The following is an 18,349-nucleotide window of genomic DNA, read 5'->3' on the forward strand; positions in this document are numbered from 1 at the left end:
AAAACGCCAGCCTTTTTCTCTTTTGCAGCTTGAAAGGATTAAAATAACTTGCTAAAGTTTTTTTTTTTTTTTTTTTTTTTTGAGAAGGAGTTTCGCTCTTGTTGCCCAGGCTGGAGTGCAATGGTGGCGCTATCTCGGCTCACCGCAACCTCCGCCTCCCGGGTTCGAGCGATTCTCCTGCCTCAGCCTCCCGAGTAGCTGGGATTACAGGCATGTGCCACCACGCCCGGCTAATTTTGTATTTTTAGTAGAGAAGGGGTTTCTCCATGTTGGTCAGGCTGGTCTCGAACTCCCGCCTCGGCCTTCCGAAGCGCCTGGGATTACAGGCGTGAGCCACCGCGCCCGCCTTTTATGATACTCAAATGCATGGTTGCTTTTCTCTGGGATTAACCGGGCACAAAGGAGAACAGTGACCGGATACTGTACGGGACAGGCGCGGTAGTTTCTGGTTACTGTTGTGACGGTAGATCAAGTGTTACTACCCCTATGTTAGAAACAAGAGAACTGAGGCCTGGAGGAGCAGCAGCAGCAGCAGCAGCGTTCTGGTCGAGCTTAATAGTTTATGAAATCCATAACTTCTATTGTCTTCCCTTTGACCTGCCCAAATCCCACCATCAGTACAAAAGGCAGAGCAGGGTTTGAATGAATTCTCCATTAAGCGGCTTTGGGGGCATCAAATGCCAGTGAAGGCACATTGGGGAAATTGGAACAGTGTCCAAAATGATCACCATTGCTACTGCTATTTGGTCTTAGATCACCTTTTTTTCGTCTTTTCCTTTAACACTCGCCTGGAAGACTTTTTGGCTGAGTCTGAAAGATAAACAGGCAATGAGAAAATGTTCTAAAAATAGACTCCCTGGCCCTTGGCCCAGGGTACTTTTGTTTTCAAGTTTCTACTGCTGCTCAAATTCTTTCCTTACGTAAGAGGTTATGGCAGAATTTTGGGGGCCAGTATGTGTGTTGGAGGTGGTGGGGGCGATCTGGGGAAACGGTCTTGAAGAGCTGTGTATTTCCAAAATGTCTAGAAGTTGGTCCGGTGGGTTACTCACACCCTCCGCAAAGCAGGTGGGGGAAATTTCTGTGAAGTAAGAGCGCTGGGCTGAGCTTTGTCATCCTTGGGCTAAGAGTTCAGCGTTGTGCTGGAATGCCAAGGTTAGTGCTTGAATGCCCTCTGGGATTGTCATCCCGTCTGCAAAGTTGTTTCAGCAATTTCTAACCAGCCATGTATATTTATATAAGGAATATTTATTATATTTGTTTTGCTTTTAACCTGATGATTTCACCTTCTGTGTTCTGATTGGTTCCTGTCTGTTCTAAGGTCCACCCTTCTACCTGGCATGTAAGTCGTTCATGAACTGGCCTCTGCTTATCTCACCAGCCTCATATCTCACTCTGTGTCCCACACAAAACTCCTTGCAGTTCTTGGAACCTGTGCTTCCCAGAACGTGATATGCTCTTTGATATGCTGTTTGCATGACATGCTTTTTCTCTCCCCTTGGATATTCATATGTACTCTACTTTCTGCCTGCCACAGCCACCCCACCTCCTCCTCCAAACTGTCACCCCAGTGCACATGCATGTTATTTTGCCCGACTAATTGTATGCTCAGTCTTCCTGTCTCAGAACAGGCAGTTACTCCTTCAGGAAGTCTTCCTGGAACCCTCATGTCTGGATCGGACACCCCTCCTGTCATTTCTACAGAACACTGTGCTAACTCGAGAAACGTTTTTTAAAAGATGGGAAAGTACAAAGATTCAACTTATGGGAACTTGAGGAGTCAAGAAGTCAGGGAACTCCTGCTTCGAACAGTGAAAGGCTGAATAAAATATATCAACAACGGAAGGGAAGAAAGGGGGTCTCCAGCTGTGAGATAGGTCAAGGGAACTCAAAAGCATGACATGAATATAAACCCAAATGACTAAGGACCAGGGGTGAGTACCCACTCAGGGATTGGGGTTAGTATCTATTCAGGCCTTGAGTTCTGTAAAGACAGGGATCTGGACTTGAGATCTCTGCCTAAGGCTGGAACCCTGGAAAGGCTGCCCTTTAGTAAGAGGAGGATAGAAAAAAGCCCTCTCCCCATTGGCTCAGGGTCGCGGGAAGGAAACTTGTGGTTTATCCCGGCCCTGGATGAATTTTAAAATGTCTTCTATAGAAATGAAAACCCCTAGCCTGCCTATACTATGCATAGGTGTGAGCTCCCAATTTATACTACCCACGTGCTGAGGGAATCCTAATGTCAAGAAAAAACACAAAAAACCTGTTTCAAAGTGGTGAATCCCCTTGGCCCTGTCAGAAGCAAACGTAAAATTCGGTTGTTTATCCTGGTCCCTAGCAGAATAAACAACTCCTATTGAAGTTACAATAAGAAATTAAAATGTTTCATGATAAGAAATTAAAATATTCTTTATATTATTTTAATTTCTTAAAATTAAGAATTATTAATAATCATTAAGCTTATAATAAAAAATTAAAAACCAGACTAGGAAATGAACCACATGAGAGTGTGAACTGGTAAATGTAATAAACAGGAAAATTAGCCCCTTAAGTATCTGAGACAATATAACAATTTGAAAAAGAGTATCAAATAGTTATGGTCAAAATACAGAGATAAAATGATAGGACATGGGACTATGAAAAAAGAACAGGTAAATTTGAAAAAGTACAGCTATAATATGTAGAAATAAAAAGTTTAGTCATTTACATATAAAAAACCTCAATGATTGAAATTCTTTTTTATTTAGGCAGTTGGTAATATATCAGTCAAAAATCTAATAAAAATAGCTCATTGAAAAGGGGAAAGAAAAGTAATATATTATTGTTTATAAATATATAAATTATTTCAGAAATTTAAAATAATATATTAACAAATAGAATTCCAGCAGCACACCAAAGAATATTACATCATTAATAGATCAAAAGAGAAAAACGGAAAGATCATCACCATATATGCTGAAAAGCCATCAGATAAAATTTGGCATCGACATATAAACAAACCCTCTGTAACATGGTAGAAACAAAGGGTAAAGTTCAGCCCCCAAACCAGTGTTATGCTTAATGGGGAAATACTAGAAATCTTCTGAAGTCAGTGCAAGATATGAATGTCCTCCTTCACCCCTATTCCTTTTAAAAATTATCAATTAGGAATATGTTTGGCTGCAAGTAATGGAATACCAGACTGTAATTTTATAGTGTCTAAGACTATAAAAGGCTTAAACAAATAAGGATTTGTTTTTCTCACATCAGAAGCTTGCATATAGGTGGCTATTTTGGGTCAGTGCCTTGATAGTTTCAGGGCTGATCAAAGGATATGTGCATTTACTATTTTGATATATATTACAAAATTGCCCTCCAAAGAGATCTCACCAATTTAAACTATTTCCCATAGTATGACGATTGCCTTTTTCTCTACATTGTTGCCAACACTGGCTATTTTCTATTATACCTTTAATTTAGTTTGCTTCTTTTATAGGTGAAAAAAAACCCTAATCTCAATGTTTTGATTTGCAGTTTTTAAATTATGAGTGAGGCTGAACAGAACGTTGTTATTGGCCACCTTTATGTGTTTATGTGTGAAGACTCTGTTACAACATCCCCCCAGTTTTCTATTGGCTTGTTTATGTGTATACATGTGTGTGTGAAAGTATGGAATTTTCTTCATGATCATTTAAGTGCTAGATGAGGCTTCACATTCCATAGTGAAAGGTGACTTGTCAGCTGGGTGCTGTGGCTCCTGTCCGTAATCCCAGCACTTTGGGAGGCCAAGGTGGGCAGATCGCATGAGGTCAGTTTTAGACCAACCTGGCCAATATGGCGAAGCCCCGTCTATACAAAAAAAAAAAAAAAAAACAAAAATTAGCCAGGTGTGGTGGTGCATGCCTGTAATTCTAGCTACTTGGGAGGCTGAGGCACAAGAATCACTTGAACCTGGGAGGTGGAGGTTGCAGCGACCCGAGATCGTGCCACTGCATTCCAGCCTGGGTGAGGGAGTGAGACCCTGTATCAAAAAAAAAAAAAAAAAAAAAGTGACTTGTGACAAAGTCTGAACCAACTGGAAATTTTTTACCACATCTCACGGTTAGGAGCACTGGAAATTTTTTAAAGATTAAATACACAGGGACAGATTTCCTGTTCACCCCATCTGTGGTTATTCCAGTATATGGAATAAAATGCATGACAATGGGAGAGACAGGAAGCCTATGCTAGTCATTAAGCATCTGATGGAGGGGAAAAAAGGGCACTTCCCTTGATTTGGTCAATTTCCCACTACCCTGATTTCAACTTCACATGGAATTTCACAAGATAATAGCAAGTTAGTTTAGAGGATGTTTCACAGAACAGGCTGCTTTGCTGAGACCTCAGAGGTGTCAGTTGAACAAGACGAATGATTTGCATTTGGCTATTTCATTCCTCAAGGTCAGTGCTGGTCACGTCCCTCCTCTGGGAATGTCAGAGCCCACAGGGCCTTTAGAGATTATTTACTGACAAAAATTAAGTCCAGAGAAGTTAGGTCACATACTCAAGGTCACATTGCTGGTTAGTGACTGAATAATAATAGCTAAAACTTGTGCCATCTGCTAGGTATTACTCAAGCATTTTATACCTACCAACTCATTTAATCCTCATATCAACTCATGTGGTAGGAATCATTAGATTCTACAGAACCTACGTTTTTCAAAGATTTTTGAAAATACATTTTATTTCACAACCCAGTATACTCACACATACAAGTGCATTATAATTGAAAGACAGTTTCCTTAACAACAATTGTTATGTTTACTGAATGTGATACAAACTGTTATGTTCCCTTTTCTTTTTACTCTTCCTATGTTACCCTCTTTTGAAAAAAATGCAGGCCACAACTCATTAAATGAGTCAAGATCCAAAGTTTGAAGAAAATGCTTATTTATTTATTTAATTTGAGCTAGAGTCTCACTTTGTTGCTCAGGCGGGAGTGACGGTCAGCTTCACTGCAGCCTCAACCTCCCAGGGTCAATCAATTCTCCTGCCTCAGCCTTCCAAGTAGCTGGGACTACAAGTGTGTGCCACCATACCTGGCTAATTTTCCTATTTTTTGCAGAGATAGGGTCTCACTATGTTGCCCAGGCTGGTCTCAAACTCCTGGGCTCAAGTGATCCTCCTTCCTCGGCCTCCCAAAGTGCTGGGATTACAGGAGTGGGTCACTATGCTTGGCTAGAAAATATTTCTTTAAACTACTCTTCTAACTCACATCTCTGTTTTGAAAACTGTTATTGGTTTATGTATGTTAATTTTCCATCTACATATGCCACTTGGCTTGGGAAAGAACTGCCACATGATTTCCATCCAACTTATTTCTGGTCAGTAGATATTCATTGCTCTCCTTGTAGTTAATGTCTAAAGATGGTACCCTTGCCTTTGACACAGATCATTATGCTGTAACCTTAGGAATACCTTAATTCACTTATTCATTCATCCATCCATTCATTCAACTAATATTTCAGCACCTAATCTATGCCAGGCATTATCTAAATCAGGAGTTGGCAAACTATGGCTGTCAGGCCCAATCCAGCGTGCCACCTGCTTCTATAAATACAATTATATTGGCTCAGCCATGCCCATTCATTTATGTGTTGTCTATGGCTGCTCTGGGGCTCTAACAGCACAGTTGAGTAGCTGCCACAGAGACCATGTGGCCCGTGAAGCCCAAAATATTTCTTTTTTTCCTACCTGTCCTCAGGATAGTTCTATTTTTTTTCTACCGGAAAATATTTCTTAATGTGGTCTTTTATAGAAAAAGTTTGCAAACCTTGGTGCTAGAGTCTAAAATACAATGGTATCTTAGACTGGTCTCTACTGTCCTAGAGGTTTAAATTGTCCTGCTTAATTTAAAAAGGTTTGAGGCTTTTTGCCTCCCTTGCATTGCCTCAAAAAGCACCTGTTCCCAGTAAATGCTCAGCAGGCATTTGCTTCTACTAAAATCATCCAGTAGGTCTTGCAGCAGGTATTGGCAAGAAAGCAACATACCTAACAGGTAGAAAAGAGGCATGGTGGCTCACGCCTGTAATCCCAGCACTTTGGGAGGCCAAGGTGGGTGGATCACCTGAGGTCTGGAGTTTAAGACCAACCTGGTTAACATAGTCAAACCCTGTCTCTACTAAAAATACAAAAATTAGCCGGGCATGGTGGCACATGCCTATAGTCCCAGCTACTTGGGAGGCTGAGGCAGGAGAATGCCTTGAACCCTCAAGGAGGAGGTTACAGTGATCCGAGATTGTGCCATTGCACTCCAGCCTGGGCGACAGAGTGAGACTCTGTCTCAAAAAAAAAACAAAAAGCTTATTCCTTTAACATAGCAGATTTCATTTTATAGATGCCTATCCTTGTTGCCTATGAGAGTTCAGTAGTCAACTTTTTTTGAGTACTGATTGTGTGTCTCACCTTGTGGGTGAGAAAAAAAAGACATAGTTTTTGGTATTTACATTGAGGATAAGAAAAAAATGAGATAAATGCATTTTATTGTAATCCTTACTACCTGTACTTCTGTTTGGGATCTTGGTGTGTACTTGGAAGTAATTTTAACTACTATAGAATCTTAAATGTTTGTGTACTGATACCTTTCACCTTCCTTTAGTCACTAATCACTCCTAAGAGTAATTGCTGTGTGTGTGAGTTTATAAGTTAATTGTATCTTGCATTCATTCATCAAACTTTTTACTTCTAGTGTCTCCTATGGGGCAGCACCATAGATGTATTAAAGAAAAGACTGGCCCTCCCAGTCTGGTGGGGAGACATAGAAGTGAACACACAATGACAATGCAGTGAACTGACAGAAGATGCTCAGTCTTTCCAGCAGCACAGAGGAGAGGTACTTAACTGGGTAAGATTTTTTGGATGAGGCAACACTGAGCTGTCACTTGAAAGAGCTAACTGGACAAATAAGGAGTCATTGGATTTTCCAGAAAAGGGATCAGCATTTGTAAAGTCTAGAGGTGTTTGAAAATAGAGACTTTCAGGGGATAGTAGATATAAAAGCATTGGCCCATCATCAAAGGTATTTTGTGCTTTGGTTTTAAAAATTTTTTAAATATATTCACTGTGTTCATCTGTTTGTATTGCTATAAAGGAATATCTGAGACTGGGTAATTTATAAAAGAGAGAGGTTTATTTTGGCTCATGGTTCTGCAGGCTGTGCAGGAAACATGGTTCTAGCAACTGCTTCTGGTGAGGGCCTCAGGAAGCTTATAGCCATGGTGGAAGGCGAAGTGTGAGCTGGTGTGTCACATGGCAAGAGAGGAAGCAAGAGTGAGAGAAAGGATGTGCCTGACTCCTTTAAACAAACGGATCTCATGTGAACTGTTAGAGTGAGAACTCACTCATTACCTCTGCACCAAGCCATTCATGAGGGATCTACCCCCCATGACCCGAACACCTGAGGTAGAAACATTGGAAGTCATGTATCAACATGAGATTTGGAGGGGTCAAAGCATCCACACCATATCATTCACTTATTTACTTTTGTTTGTTTGTTTTTGAGACAGGGTGTTGCTCTGTCACCTAGGCTGGAGTGCAGTGACATAATCATAGCTCACTGTAACCTCAAACTCCTGGGCTCCAGTGATCCTCCCTCCTCAGCCTCCTGAGTAACTAGGACTACAGGCGTGCAACACCATGCCCAGCTCATTAAAAAAAATTTTTTTTGTTTAGATACCAGGTCTTGTTATATCGTTCAGGCTACTTATTTACCCACTCATTTATTTATTTTTTATTAGTGGGAATAGGTTGTATGGAGCCATTTAGTCTTTTTTTTTTTTTGAGACCAAGTCTCACTCTGTCGCCCAGGCTGGAGTGCAGTGGTGCGATCTTGGCTCACTGCAACCTCCGCCTCCTGGGTTCAAGTGATTCTCCTGCCTCAGCCTCCCGAGTAGCTGGGATTACAGGGGCCCGCCACCACATCTGGCTAATTTTTGTATTTCTAGTAGAGACAGGATTTCACCATGTTGGCCATGCTGGTCTCAAACTCCTGACCTCAAGTGATCTCCCTGCCTCAGCCTCCCAAAGTGCTGGTATTACAGGAGTGAGCCATCGCACTTGACCCACTTAAGCTTTTTGACCAATCTGGTCTACCGGTTGACTTGTGCACATCCTTACCAGTCCTGAGTAGGACATCAAACTGCAACCTTTGTGTCTTGGGCAAGAAGCACCAACTGAATGATCTAGCCTAACCAGTCATACCCAAAAGTAATCTGTGTGGGAGAAGAGAGCAGCTGCTTTTAAGCCAATAAAATTCAAGGCAGGTAAGACGACTGGGTAGTTATGACACTGCTGTCTCCTTCTCCTGGTAAAAATGCTTACCCGCTGTGGCTGCTCCCTCAGTGCTTCTACCTGGTGCCTGACCTTTCAGTCTTCCTAATAAATCTGCCTGAGCTTCGTTGCCTCCTCAGCTGTCACAAGGGGAGTTTGTCTGGAGACCCTTTGGGAGCTGATGTCAAATGCTCAACAAATGTTCTGTTAAGTTAGTGCTGCAGTAGTCTGGAAAAGGAGAAGATTAAAGGAATAAAATATGCCCCGAACAGTTTTGGAGAACACTAGCCAGTGGGGACTCTGCTCTGTCATCTAAGGTGACCATATGGTTGGCTGATAAATGATAACAATTTTCTGTAACACGTGGGCTTTTCATCTTCCCAACAGTCTGGAGGAAAAATGTTAGATATGATGACAGGAGCAGTTTTTACCATGTCGTTAAGGGCCCCAAATTTAGTTTTTAGATTCCATAGACACTAAATCTAGCAATGCCACAAGAATACCTGTGCAAACAGGATCTGTGTTGATGCAGGCTTTAAAATTTTTTTTATTTCTGATATATACAAAGAAAACTCACTTCATCTAGCTTAAACAAATAAGGTTATTTTGTTAGGAGGATACAAAGTATCTAGCAGAATCCAAGAGAGCAGGTGTTCTGGGTCTCTCAAGGGACCTGTCACCAGGTTCCCACAGGGCATCGGCCACCAAGGAAGAAGCTCCCTCCCCCATCTTTCGCTTCCTGTTTTTGGTCTGTGGATTCCCCTCATCCATTTGCTTTATTCTTCCCTCCATACAGCCTGCCTTTCTCTGCCTCTCCTGGGCTTCACATGCTCAGTTCCAGACCTGAGCAATGATTGACTTGCTCTTGGTCCCTGTTATAAATTCCCAGGGAAAATAATAGAACTGGCTTCATGTGGGTCAGGTCTCCACCTTGACCCATCCGCTGTGGCCCTGGGGAGGTAGGTAGGGTGGCCTAGAGCATCATGGCTTCAGAGAGGGATGTAATTCTGGGTGGGAGTTAATAATCTCAGAGGAGATTGTGGATGATACAGACACCCCCACAATAGCCTCTGGGACCTCTCTGATCTATGACAGAGGTCGATTTCTGTCAGGGCACAATTGCTTTGCATTACAGGCTAGGAATTTACATGTAGGCCTGCAAGTCAGTGTTTCTGCTTTTTTGGAAGTTTACTTCATATCTTCACTGGGTACTATTGAAGAGGTGAACACTGGGTATAAATACTGTTCTTATTACTGTGTTACAGCACGCACCTGAGAAGTTCTAAGAGGCGATTCTATCCAGGTTTAAATAAGGAGCTTTGCAGAGGTAGTATATCTCATGATCATGTATTTGAGATATCTGGCAGAAAAAATGGGTGTGTTCTTGACTGTCCCTAGTCCTTGAGTTTGGAGGCACTTCTCTGCTATCCTTCCAAGGCTCTCTGCTATTCACCCATGCCCTCTTATCAACTTTAGTGTTCACAAGTACCTGATAGGGACCTCACCCCGCCTAAAGCAGGATTTTTGGATTCTTGCCTTGGTTTCTGCCCAGTGCTGTTCCCCATACTTGAGCTTCTTTTAACTTCCTTCCGTGTCTCTAACTCATACATATCATTTAAGGTCAAGTTCAAGAGCCATGTCTACCATGTATCTTTCTTTAAGATGTCATGGTTCACTGGGCGTCCTTACTTTAGAACTCATTCAATGGTGATTCACTGAACAGTTATTTATACAGCAGAGTGCTGGCTGGTTATGTTAGTTCGCTAGGGCTGTTATAACAAAATACCACAGACTGGGTGGCTTAAAAAACAAAAATTGAGGCCAGGTGCGGTGGCTCACACCTGTAATCCTAGCACTTTGGGAGGCCACGGCGGAAGGATCACTTGAGGTCAGGAGTTTGAGACCAGCCTGGCTAACACGTTGAAACTCTGTCTCTAACAAAAATATAAAAAATTAGCTGGGTGTGGTGGTGTGCACCTGTAGTCCCAACTACTCTGGAGGCTGAGGCAGGAGAATCGCTTGAACCCGGGAGGCGGAGGTTGCAGTGAGCCGAGATTGTGCCACTGCACTCCAGCCTGGGCAACAGAGTGAGATTCCGTCTCAAACGCCTCCACACCAAAAAAAAACAAAACAAAACAAACAAAAAAATTGATTTCCTCACAGTTATGGAGGTTAGAAGTCCAAGATCAAAGTGTCAGCAGGTTTGAATTCTTCTGAAGCCCCTCTCTTTGTTGTGCAGATAGCCTCCTTTTCACTGTCATTCCTCTCTGTGCACACATCACATACCTCGTGTCTCTTTGTGTGACCAATTTTCCTCTTCTTGTAAAGGATACCAGTCTAATCGGCCTTATTTTAACTTAATCACCTCTTTAAAGGCTCTATCTCCAAATACCATCACATTCCGAACTAGGGGGCATCTGGACATTAACTTATGAATTTTGGAGGGACACAATTCAGCCCCTAACACCAGTGGAGACAGGGTGAAGAAGACGTGCATCATCTTAGAGCTCCTGTAGTTTGACGGCGTGGTAGGGAACACAGGTATTAAGCAACTATTTACATGACTAGGCCATTAGTTACCATTGTGGGATGATGCAAGAAGTAGAACACACAATGCTGGAAAAGGTAGTCTGGGGAAGTGAGACTGAAAGTAATGTGAAGAAGTGAGATCTGAAAGAAGGCTGGATGGGAGCCAGCCAGCTGAAGAGAGAAAGAGAGAGAGTTAAGTATTCCAGACAGGAAGATCAGCATTTGTGAATTCCAGGCAATGGGAAAGAGCACGGCTATCCAGAGAATTGAAAGAACCAGTGTAACAAGGAGTGAGTGATGGGAGCTGGCACCAGAAAGTCGAAAGGGCCAGATTACACAGGACCTTATTTACTGACATCCTCATTTCAGTGCTTACTATATCCTGTCTTGGACTGTTGTCAGAAAATCTTTTAGGGGGAGTGTTGGCGTGCACATTTTGCTTTTCCTGATGCTCCTCAAGGGAGAAGATCCTGTCTTCAACTCCTTTTGTATTCTCTCTCCACAGTTCGCAACATAGGGCTGGACATATAGTAGGTGCTCAAGAAATAAATTAAGTGGATATAATGAGAAATGAGATGAATAGAAGCACTCATTTGTCTAAATTAGGGGCTGACGCGATCTTGTTGGGTGTGTTTCTCCTAGAGGCTCTGAAAGGTGAGGACTTTGGTACTATAATGCCACCTAGTGATTCTTGTTATTACAACAACACAGGGGAGCAGGGTGGTGACTAGTCTTCTGTAATCCAGAAAATTGGAAATCAAACATTTTGTTTCATCAGCATAAATTGATATGTCCGACCACCCATCCTTTCATCCATTCATCCATCTGTGTTGATGCCCCCTGCATCTCTTTCCTATGAGCTGAACATGTCACGCGCCTTTCTACCTCCTTGTGGTTCTTTGATTGCTCACTCATATTTGGGTCTTTTTGTCCTCCTATAAGTAAGGTCTCAGATATCATTATCTAGATTCTCTGAGCCCCCATTGTGCTTTCTGTTAAAATGGCATATACTAAATGATACCATCATATTGCATTAGAATTAACTGTAGATGTTCCCTTCTGTCTTTCCCCCAATACAGATTGTGAATGCAAAGGGCAGTGACTCTGCCATAGTCACCTTGGTGCTTCCTGTGGGCAGCCTTGTGCCTACCATGCAGTAAGTTCCTTAAAAAATTGTTTACTGGATTGAACTGCTGTCACCTATGCAGGGCACCTACTTATGAAATCTCTTTTAGGAGATCCCTTGGACATGGGAAGACACACAGCCCTGCACTTGACATCAGTGCAACATATGGGTGACCAGGGCCCTCTAGGTCTTTATTTTTGTTATATACTTTCAGAAATGTTATGGAGTTTCTCTGGATCATGGCAATCCTACAAACCGATGGTCCCAATGTGTAATCAGGTTTCCTGTGAACACACAAAGCAGCCTGAGCTGGGTTGCCTGTCCCATTTCAAGCTCATTTCTATTAGCTTGGCTTACAGTGTGGTTCAGCCTGCCTCTCCAGTTCATCCGCCACCTCTCCAGCAACCTCCATGCACATTATGACTCAGCCACATTTCCCTCTTTTTGTCCACCAGATACACAGTGTCAGGTCATGAATGAGATGTCACTGCACAGTTGCCAGTTTTCCTTGAATTTATACATCAGTCCAACACAGTTCTCATAAACTCGACAAACTTACTCTAAAAATTATAAGGGAGGATAAAGGCTCATGGATAGACAAAGCAATCTTGACACAGAAGAATTTGGAATGGGGAACTTGCCCTTCAAGCATGATGACTAACTAAAAACCCACAGTGACAAAACCTTGTGGTACTGACACATGAACAAACCAGAGAGCTCAGAACATACTCATGTCTATTTGGAAATTTTCCCAAATCAATTTGGAAAGAATGGATTGTTTGACATGGGTTGTTGGAAAATTTGCTCACCCCATGGAGAAAAATATAGTTAGATCCCTATCTCACACCATATGGGAAGGAGAACTCCAGATGGATTAGATAACTGAATGTAAAAAAGTAAAACTATGAAGCTAATAGATAGAAAAAAATGATGGGAGAATACCTTTATGACCGTGGGGTTAAGGAGGTCTAAATAATACCAAAAAACTATATAAAAAATATAGGGAAAAAAAGGGCTAAAGAGCCACAGTATCAAAGTTAAGGACTATTGTTCCCTTAAAGACATAAAGGCAGAGTTTCTAGTCTTCTAAAGCAAATTGATGTCCAGGCTTCTCAAAGATATCTGTAAATCAAAAGAAAAAGAAAAAAGATCAATAGAAAAATAGACAAAGACACTGAAAAGGCAGTTCACAGAAGGGAATCTCAAGTAGCCTATGAATGTATAAAGAAATGGTCAAAAAATTCACTAGTAGTTAGAGAAGTGAAAATGAAAGCAAAAAATGTGCTTACATTACTTTCATCATATTGACAGAAATTAGAAAATTAGCTAATTAAATGAGTCAATATTTGCAAAGCACTTAGAATGGTATCTGGCATTTACTAAACACTTTATGAGTGTTTAATAAAAAAGACCTACCACCTTCTGGAAGGGATGGATGGAAGTGTTGGATGGAAACCCCACACCGGAGTGCAGCCTAGGGCAGTAACTCTGGCACACAATCTTAAAGTGCTTGGTAAGTACCCAGGGCTTGTACTAGGCTATTGGGCATCGTTGTGCTCTTGGAAAACTGTTCATCTGGCCAGATGAGTTTGAAAATATCACACCCTCTAGATAGTTACAGCCTTCTAGGTTCATGACTTGGCTGGCGTACAGAGATTTTGTGAGAATAAAAAGTGCACACCTTTCTCCAGTAGGGCACATGGCACGGGAAAGAGAGTAGAGACTGTTTTTCAGCCTCCATTGCCCCATGGCTGGGTGTGTTTGTGCAGGACGCAGCTGCATAAGCAAATGTCCCTGTGCATCCCTATAACTTTAACAATCTTACTCCTTGGCATATATTTCAGAGGAATTTGCACAGAGGTCCTTAAGGGACCACGGACAAGGACGATCATGGCTGTATTACTTGATGTATTGGAGAATTAGAGGCGGCCTTGTTACCTAACACATGGGGAATGGAAGTGAAGTGTGGTAGATGCCCCTTATGAAACGCTGTGCAGTACTCAGAAGCAATGAACTATATGCTTGCCAATCGCAACGAGGACAGATCCTTAAAAAGAATGTTGAGTGAAAAAAGTAGAAAATAAGATAATCTCCAAAGTCCAGTAGCATTATTTAAACATTTTTAAAAAATACACTGATAAAAATTTTGTACATTTCCCAAAAATACATATGTAAGCACAGCAGCGTGAATGCCTATGGGGTTGAGGATAGGGGTTGGGAGTAGAGATGGGGATAAAGGGGGAAAATAAAACCAGAGAGGAGTCTTACACATTTCATGAACCAAGGAGTATAATTATTTCAACTATTTGTACCTGAAGTCCAGAAAGAGTGGAAGCAGAAGGGGGAGAAGAGGGCGAAGAAACGGTTTTGGGAGAGGGGTCCCAGAAGAGAGATTTTCGCGATGTGGCGCTACATACGTTTTTCCAGGATGCCTTAAGCTCTGCACCCTATTTTTCTCATCACTAATATTAGATTAAACCCTTTGAAGACAGCGTCTGTGGTTTCTCTACTTCAGCTTTCCCTCCGTGTCTTGCATACAGTAGCTGTTTTACAAGGGTTGAACTGACTGGAAGTGAGATTATTCCTCGTTGTCTCGGAAGGCAGAGTGTAGCCCCCTGTCCTTCCCTCATCCGGAACCTTCTGGTCCACGTTTCCTTCCAAGCGTTAGTCCTCGGCTCTCCATGCTTGGCTCCCTAGTGTCACACACCGTCCTTTCTGGGTGGCCTCTTCCAATTCGCCCTCTTCTTTCTCCTGGGTGTCTCCGTCTGCCCACACCGTGGGACTCCTCCCAGCCTCTCAGGGGCACCGCCCCCTTATTTCCTTGGCTCCGCCCCATTGGGGATATATTTGCATATTTCTCTGAGGAACCCTGCCCAGGTGCCAGCCGCAGAAGCTCCTCCCCTTTCGAATTCCTGCTAGCGCCCCTAGAGGGCGTGTCGGTTGCCAGGCGACGGGACGACGCGCCGAGCGCGGGTTTCCGCTCGGGGCGGGCGATAGAGACAGCGCGTCGCGCCTTTAGCTTCTTTCCCAGACTCCGGCCCAGCTCCTGCGATCTCCACAGCAGCCTCTGAGGCCGCCCCCAGAGAGCATCAGGATGGCTGAGGTCAGGAGTCAGCGCCCCTCTGTCGCCTTTCCCTTGACCCCTCCCCATTGTCCCTCTCCTACTGACGATTGTCACAAACGGTGATTCCAATATTTCCCCCCATCAACATCTTATCCCCCTGCACCCTCACTCACTCCCGCGCCTTTCTCCGTTGGCTCTGGCCCCTGTTTCTCCTTCATTTGTGTGGACACCCCACTATCCCCACTGTGGCATCGGCGCTATGCTAAGTGCGGTAGAAAATTAATGAATTCTGAAATCCACACGTGACATGCACCCAGCCCTAGTTTTTTAGTCATGGAGTGATACCATAAGAGAGGCTCACACAGAAATATTGGAGATGTCTTATCTCACAGGGGAAACCGGGAAGAAAGCTTCACAGATGCCTGCTGTCATCCCAATCAATGGCCCTTGTTCACCTGTCACACCCTGATTTCCTAACATGTGATCACCTGCTGTCACACAGCTTCATTAAGGCTCTTCTGCCCATCACCTCTGCCCCGTGTGTTCATTGACTCCTGTGTTAACATCTCGTATCACCCCACCACTCTCCCATATTACAGTACACCCCATTTTCAGCCTCTCCAATGAGGGGTTATTTCTGCAACCCTTCAGTGACTCCCTGCCTGCCCCTTAGTCCCCTCATGTATAACCTCAAGAGCCTCGGGTCCCTGTCATTACTTGCCATTCACAGTCCCCATCCACTATGGCCCTACCCAAATCCTTCACGGCCCCATCAGAGCCCTTCCCCCATCACCCATCCCACGGTCTGTTCCATCCAGGACCAGCTACATGATTTGCAAGGCCTGATGCAAAGTGAAAACACAAAGTCTCTTCAAAAATTACAAATAATTTTAAGACAGAACAGCAGAGCATTCAACCAAGAATGGGGCCTTTCTGAGCAAGGGGCCCTATGCAACTGACCAGTTTTCACTCCCATGAAGCCAGCCCAAGCCCCATCATCTTTCAGCACCATCGTGCTCCACCCCCTCCCCACCCCATTCTAGTTACTCCCTTGCTTCCTCTGCACCATTCACATCCCCTCATCATTGCTTTTCCTCCATCTCTAGTCTAGCTTTATAAATTCCGTCTTCCCGTGGTCAACACCTCCTTCCTTTCCTTATCATACGATCTCTTTCATATCATCCATCTTCCTCACTCCTGGGCTCCATCACTCACATCTCTCTCTGACATCCATGCTGCTGTGGCCACTTCACTTCTCCCCATTACCCATAGTCATTTGTATCTCTTTCTTCCCATTTCCTTTCTTGTTCCTTCTAGTTCTTTATTGTCCCATTATTGCTTTTGAGTGTTTTCTCCTCTTTTCTCCCACTAGTCATCTTTGTTTATTTCATTCTTCATTCCCCATAGGGAAGCACCAGCCTCCCAGAGGCACCACCCCCTCATTTCCTTGGCTCTGCCCTATTCAAGATATATTTGCATATTTCTGTGAGGAACCCTGCCCAGGTGCCGGCCTCAGACGCTGCTCCACTATTATGGGTTAGTTATTTCCATTTCCCTCTTTCTGTTACTCCTCTCGTTTCTTCCTTTCTTCTACTTTTCTTCTTACTTGACCTCAGCCAACTTTCTCGATTCTGCTTTCACAATTCTCTATTTCCCCTCTGGCCTCATCTTATATTGCAGTTCTCTTTTCCTTTTTCCTTTTCCTTCTCCCCACTAATTGATATTCCCAGAACTTAGGACAGGACAGTGCCTGGCACATAGCAAACAATCAGTGAATAGGTGAAGAATAAAGAAATGCCACAGTTCCTTTCTGATCAGTTCACGTTGATTTCATCCTTCTGAAACAGATACCATTATATGCTATAACAGTGGAAATATCAGCTGTTTATTGGCCAAAGCTAAGAGATTATTTTTCCTTTGCTTTTAATGACAATAGGAACAAATCTCTTTTGTTCCTAAAAGTTTCTTTAAAACTTTTCCTTCTTTGGTATTTTTCCATTCCTGTGCTAAGTGCCAGGTAAACAGGTAAAACTTGGACTGCTAACAAATCATTAGGCTGTTGATCAAGTGTTGACGTTAATACCATTTACAGGGATGGAATCAAGAACAGTGCAGTGACAAATTTTTGTGTGTGCTTATGTTTAGCATCAACAAGGGAGAAGAACAGAACAGCAGCAACACCGTATTTCCTTAATATGGGTTTTCCTCCTTTGTGGAATTACTACATTGTGGTCTTTGCAATAATCTGCTTTTAGTCAGGAAGAAAAACCTATGTGAATTTAAAATTAGTACTAAAGTTGTTATACAAAATGCTATAGATATGCTTGTGACTCTACATTTATTTTAATTTACAAAGACTGTTTTGCTTGCATGTCATTGTTAGAGATTTAATTAATAGTACAAGTGTTTTCGAAAACCAAGAATACGTAGACTTTTTCCATATTGGGCAAGACGGGCTTGTCAAAACAGAAGGTAAGCTAGACTTCTTAAAATCTTCAGGGTGAATTGAAATTTTACTTTATTATTGGGACTACAGATTGTTTCAGTTGGTTTCTTTTAGCAAGAGAGTGTTGATGCCAAGGCCCTTTGTAGAGTAGAATATTAAAACGTAATGTTGCAAACATAAGTAAGGCCTTGCAAGCCTTATGAGTCCTTTGCTCAAAAGTCTTGAGTGGTTCCCTGTAGCCTGCAGAATAATGCAATCCTTACTCCTTTGAATGTAATTCAGTGTCTTCATTGTGTGTCCCTCACTCCCTAGCTAGTGTTTTGCTTCTTTCTCCCCGTCATACATCTTATCCTTTTCTAAAACGTGCACAGACTTTTTTAAACTTTTATTTTAGGTTCAGGGATAAATGTGCAGGTTTCTTATATAGGTTAATTGAATGTCACAAGGGTTTGGTGTACAGATTATTTCATCACCCAAGTAATAAGCATAATACCTGATAGGTAATTTTTCAGTTTTTTACCCCCTCCCACCTTCCACCCTCAAGTAGGCCCCAGTGTCTGTTCCCTTCTTTGTGTTCATGTGTACTCAGTGTTTAGCTCCCAGTTATAAGTGAGAACACGTGATATTTGTTATTCTGTTCCTGCGTTAGTTAGGATAATGGCCTCTAGCTCGACCCATGTTGCTGCAAAGGATGTGATCTCATTCTTTTTTATGGCTGAGTAGTATTCCATGGTGTATATGTACCACAGTTTTCCTTTTTTGTTTTGAGATGGAGTCTCACTCCGTTGCCCAGGCTGGAGTGCAGGAGAATGATCTTGGCTCACTGCAACCTCTGCCTTCCTGGTTCAATCAATTCTCCTGCCTCAGCCTCCCAAGTAGCTGGGATTACAGGTGCCCACCA

General features: G+C 42.7%; 1 protein-coding gene and 1 long non-coding RNA gene across 4 annotated transcripts in view; one reads left to right on the plus strand and one right to left on the minus strand.

Annotated features, from left to right (window-relative positions):
• Window positions 1-12,656: 12,656 nt before the first annotated feature.
• LOC129524988 (uncharacterized) lies at window positions 12,657-14,823 on the minus strand. The gene is made up of 2 exons (XR_008669010.2): window positions 14,251-14,823; window positions 12,657-13,060 (listed from the first exon to the last, which is right to left on the minus strand). It is a non-coding gene; the product is annotated as an uncharacterized lncRNA (long non-coding RNA).
• Window positions 14,824-14,887: 64 nt separating this feature from the next.
• CFAP58 (cilia and flagella associated protein 58) overlaps window positions 14,888-18,349 on the plus strand; it is a 103,194-nt gene continuing 99,732 nt past the window's right edge. The window contains exon 1 of one of the 3 annotated variants that reach the window (XM_004050061.5): window positions 14,888-15,041. In XM_004050061.5, the coding sequence (XP_004050109.2) occupies window positions 15,033-15,041 (9 nt within the window). In that variant the 5' untranslated portion in view covers window positions 14,888-15,032. Of the gene's footprint in view, window positions 15,042-16,506; window positions 16,539-18,349 lie in introns of those variants that run through there. The other 2 variants (XM_063710477.1, XM_063710478.1) reach the window with 2 other exon arrangements.

The sequence above is a fragment of the Gorilla gorilla genome, chromosome 8, assembly GCF_029281585.2.
Source record: "Gorilla gorilla gorilla isolate KB3781 chromosome 8, NHGRI_mGorGor1-v2.1_pri, whole genome shotgun sequence".
NCBI lineage: Eukaryota > Metazoa > Chordata > Mammalia > Primates > Hominidae > Gorilla > Gorilla gorilla.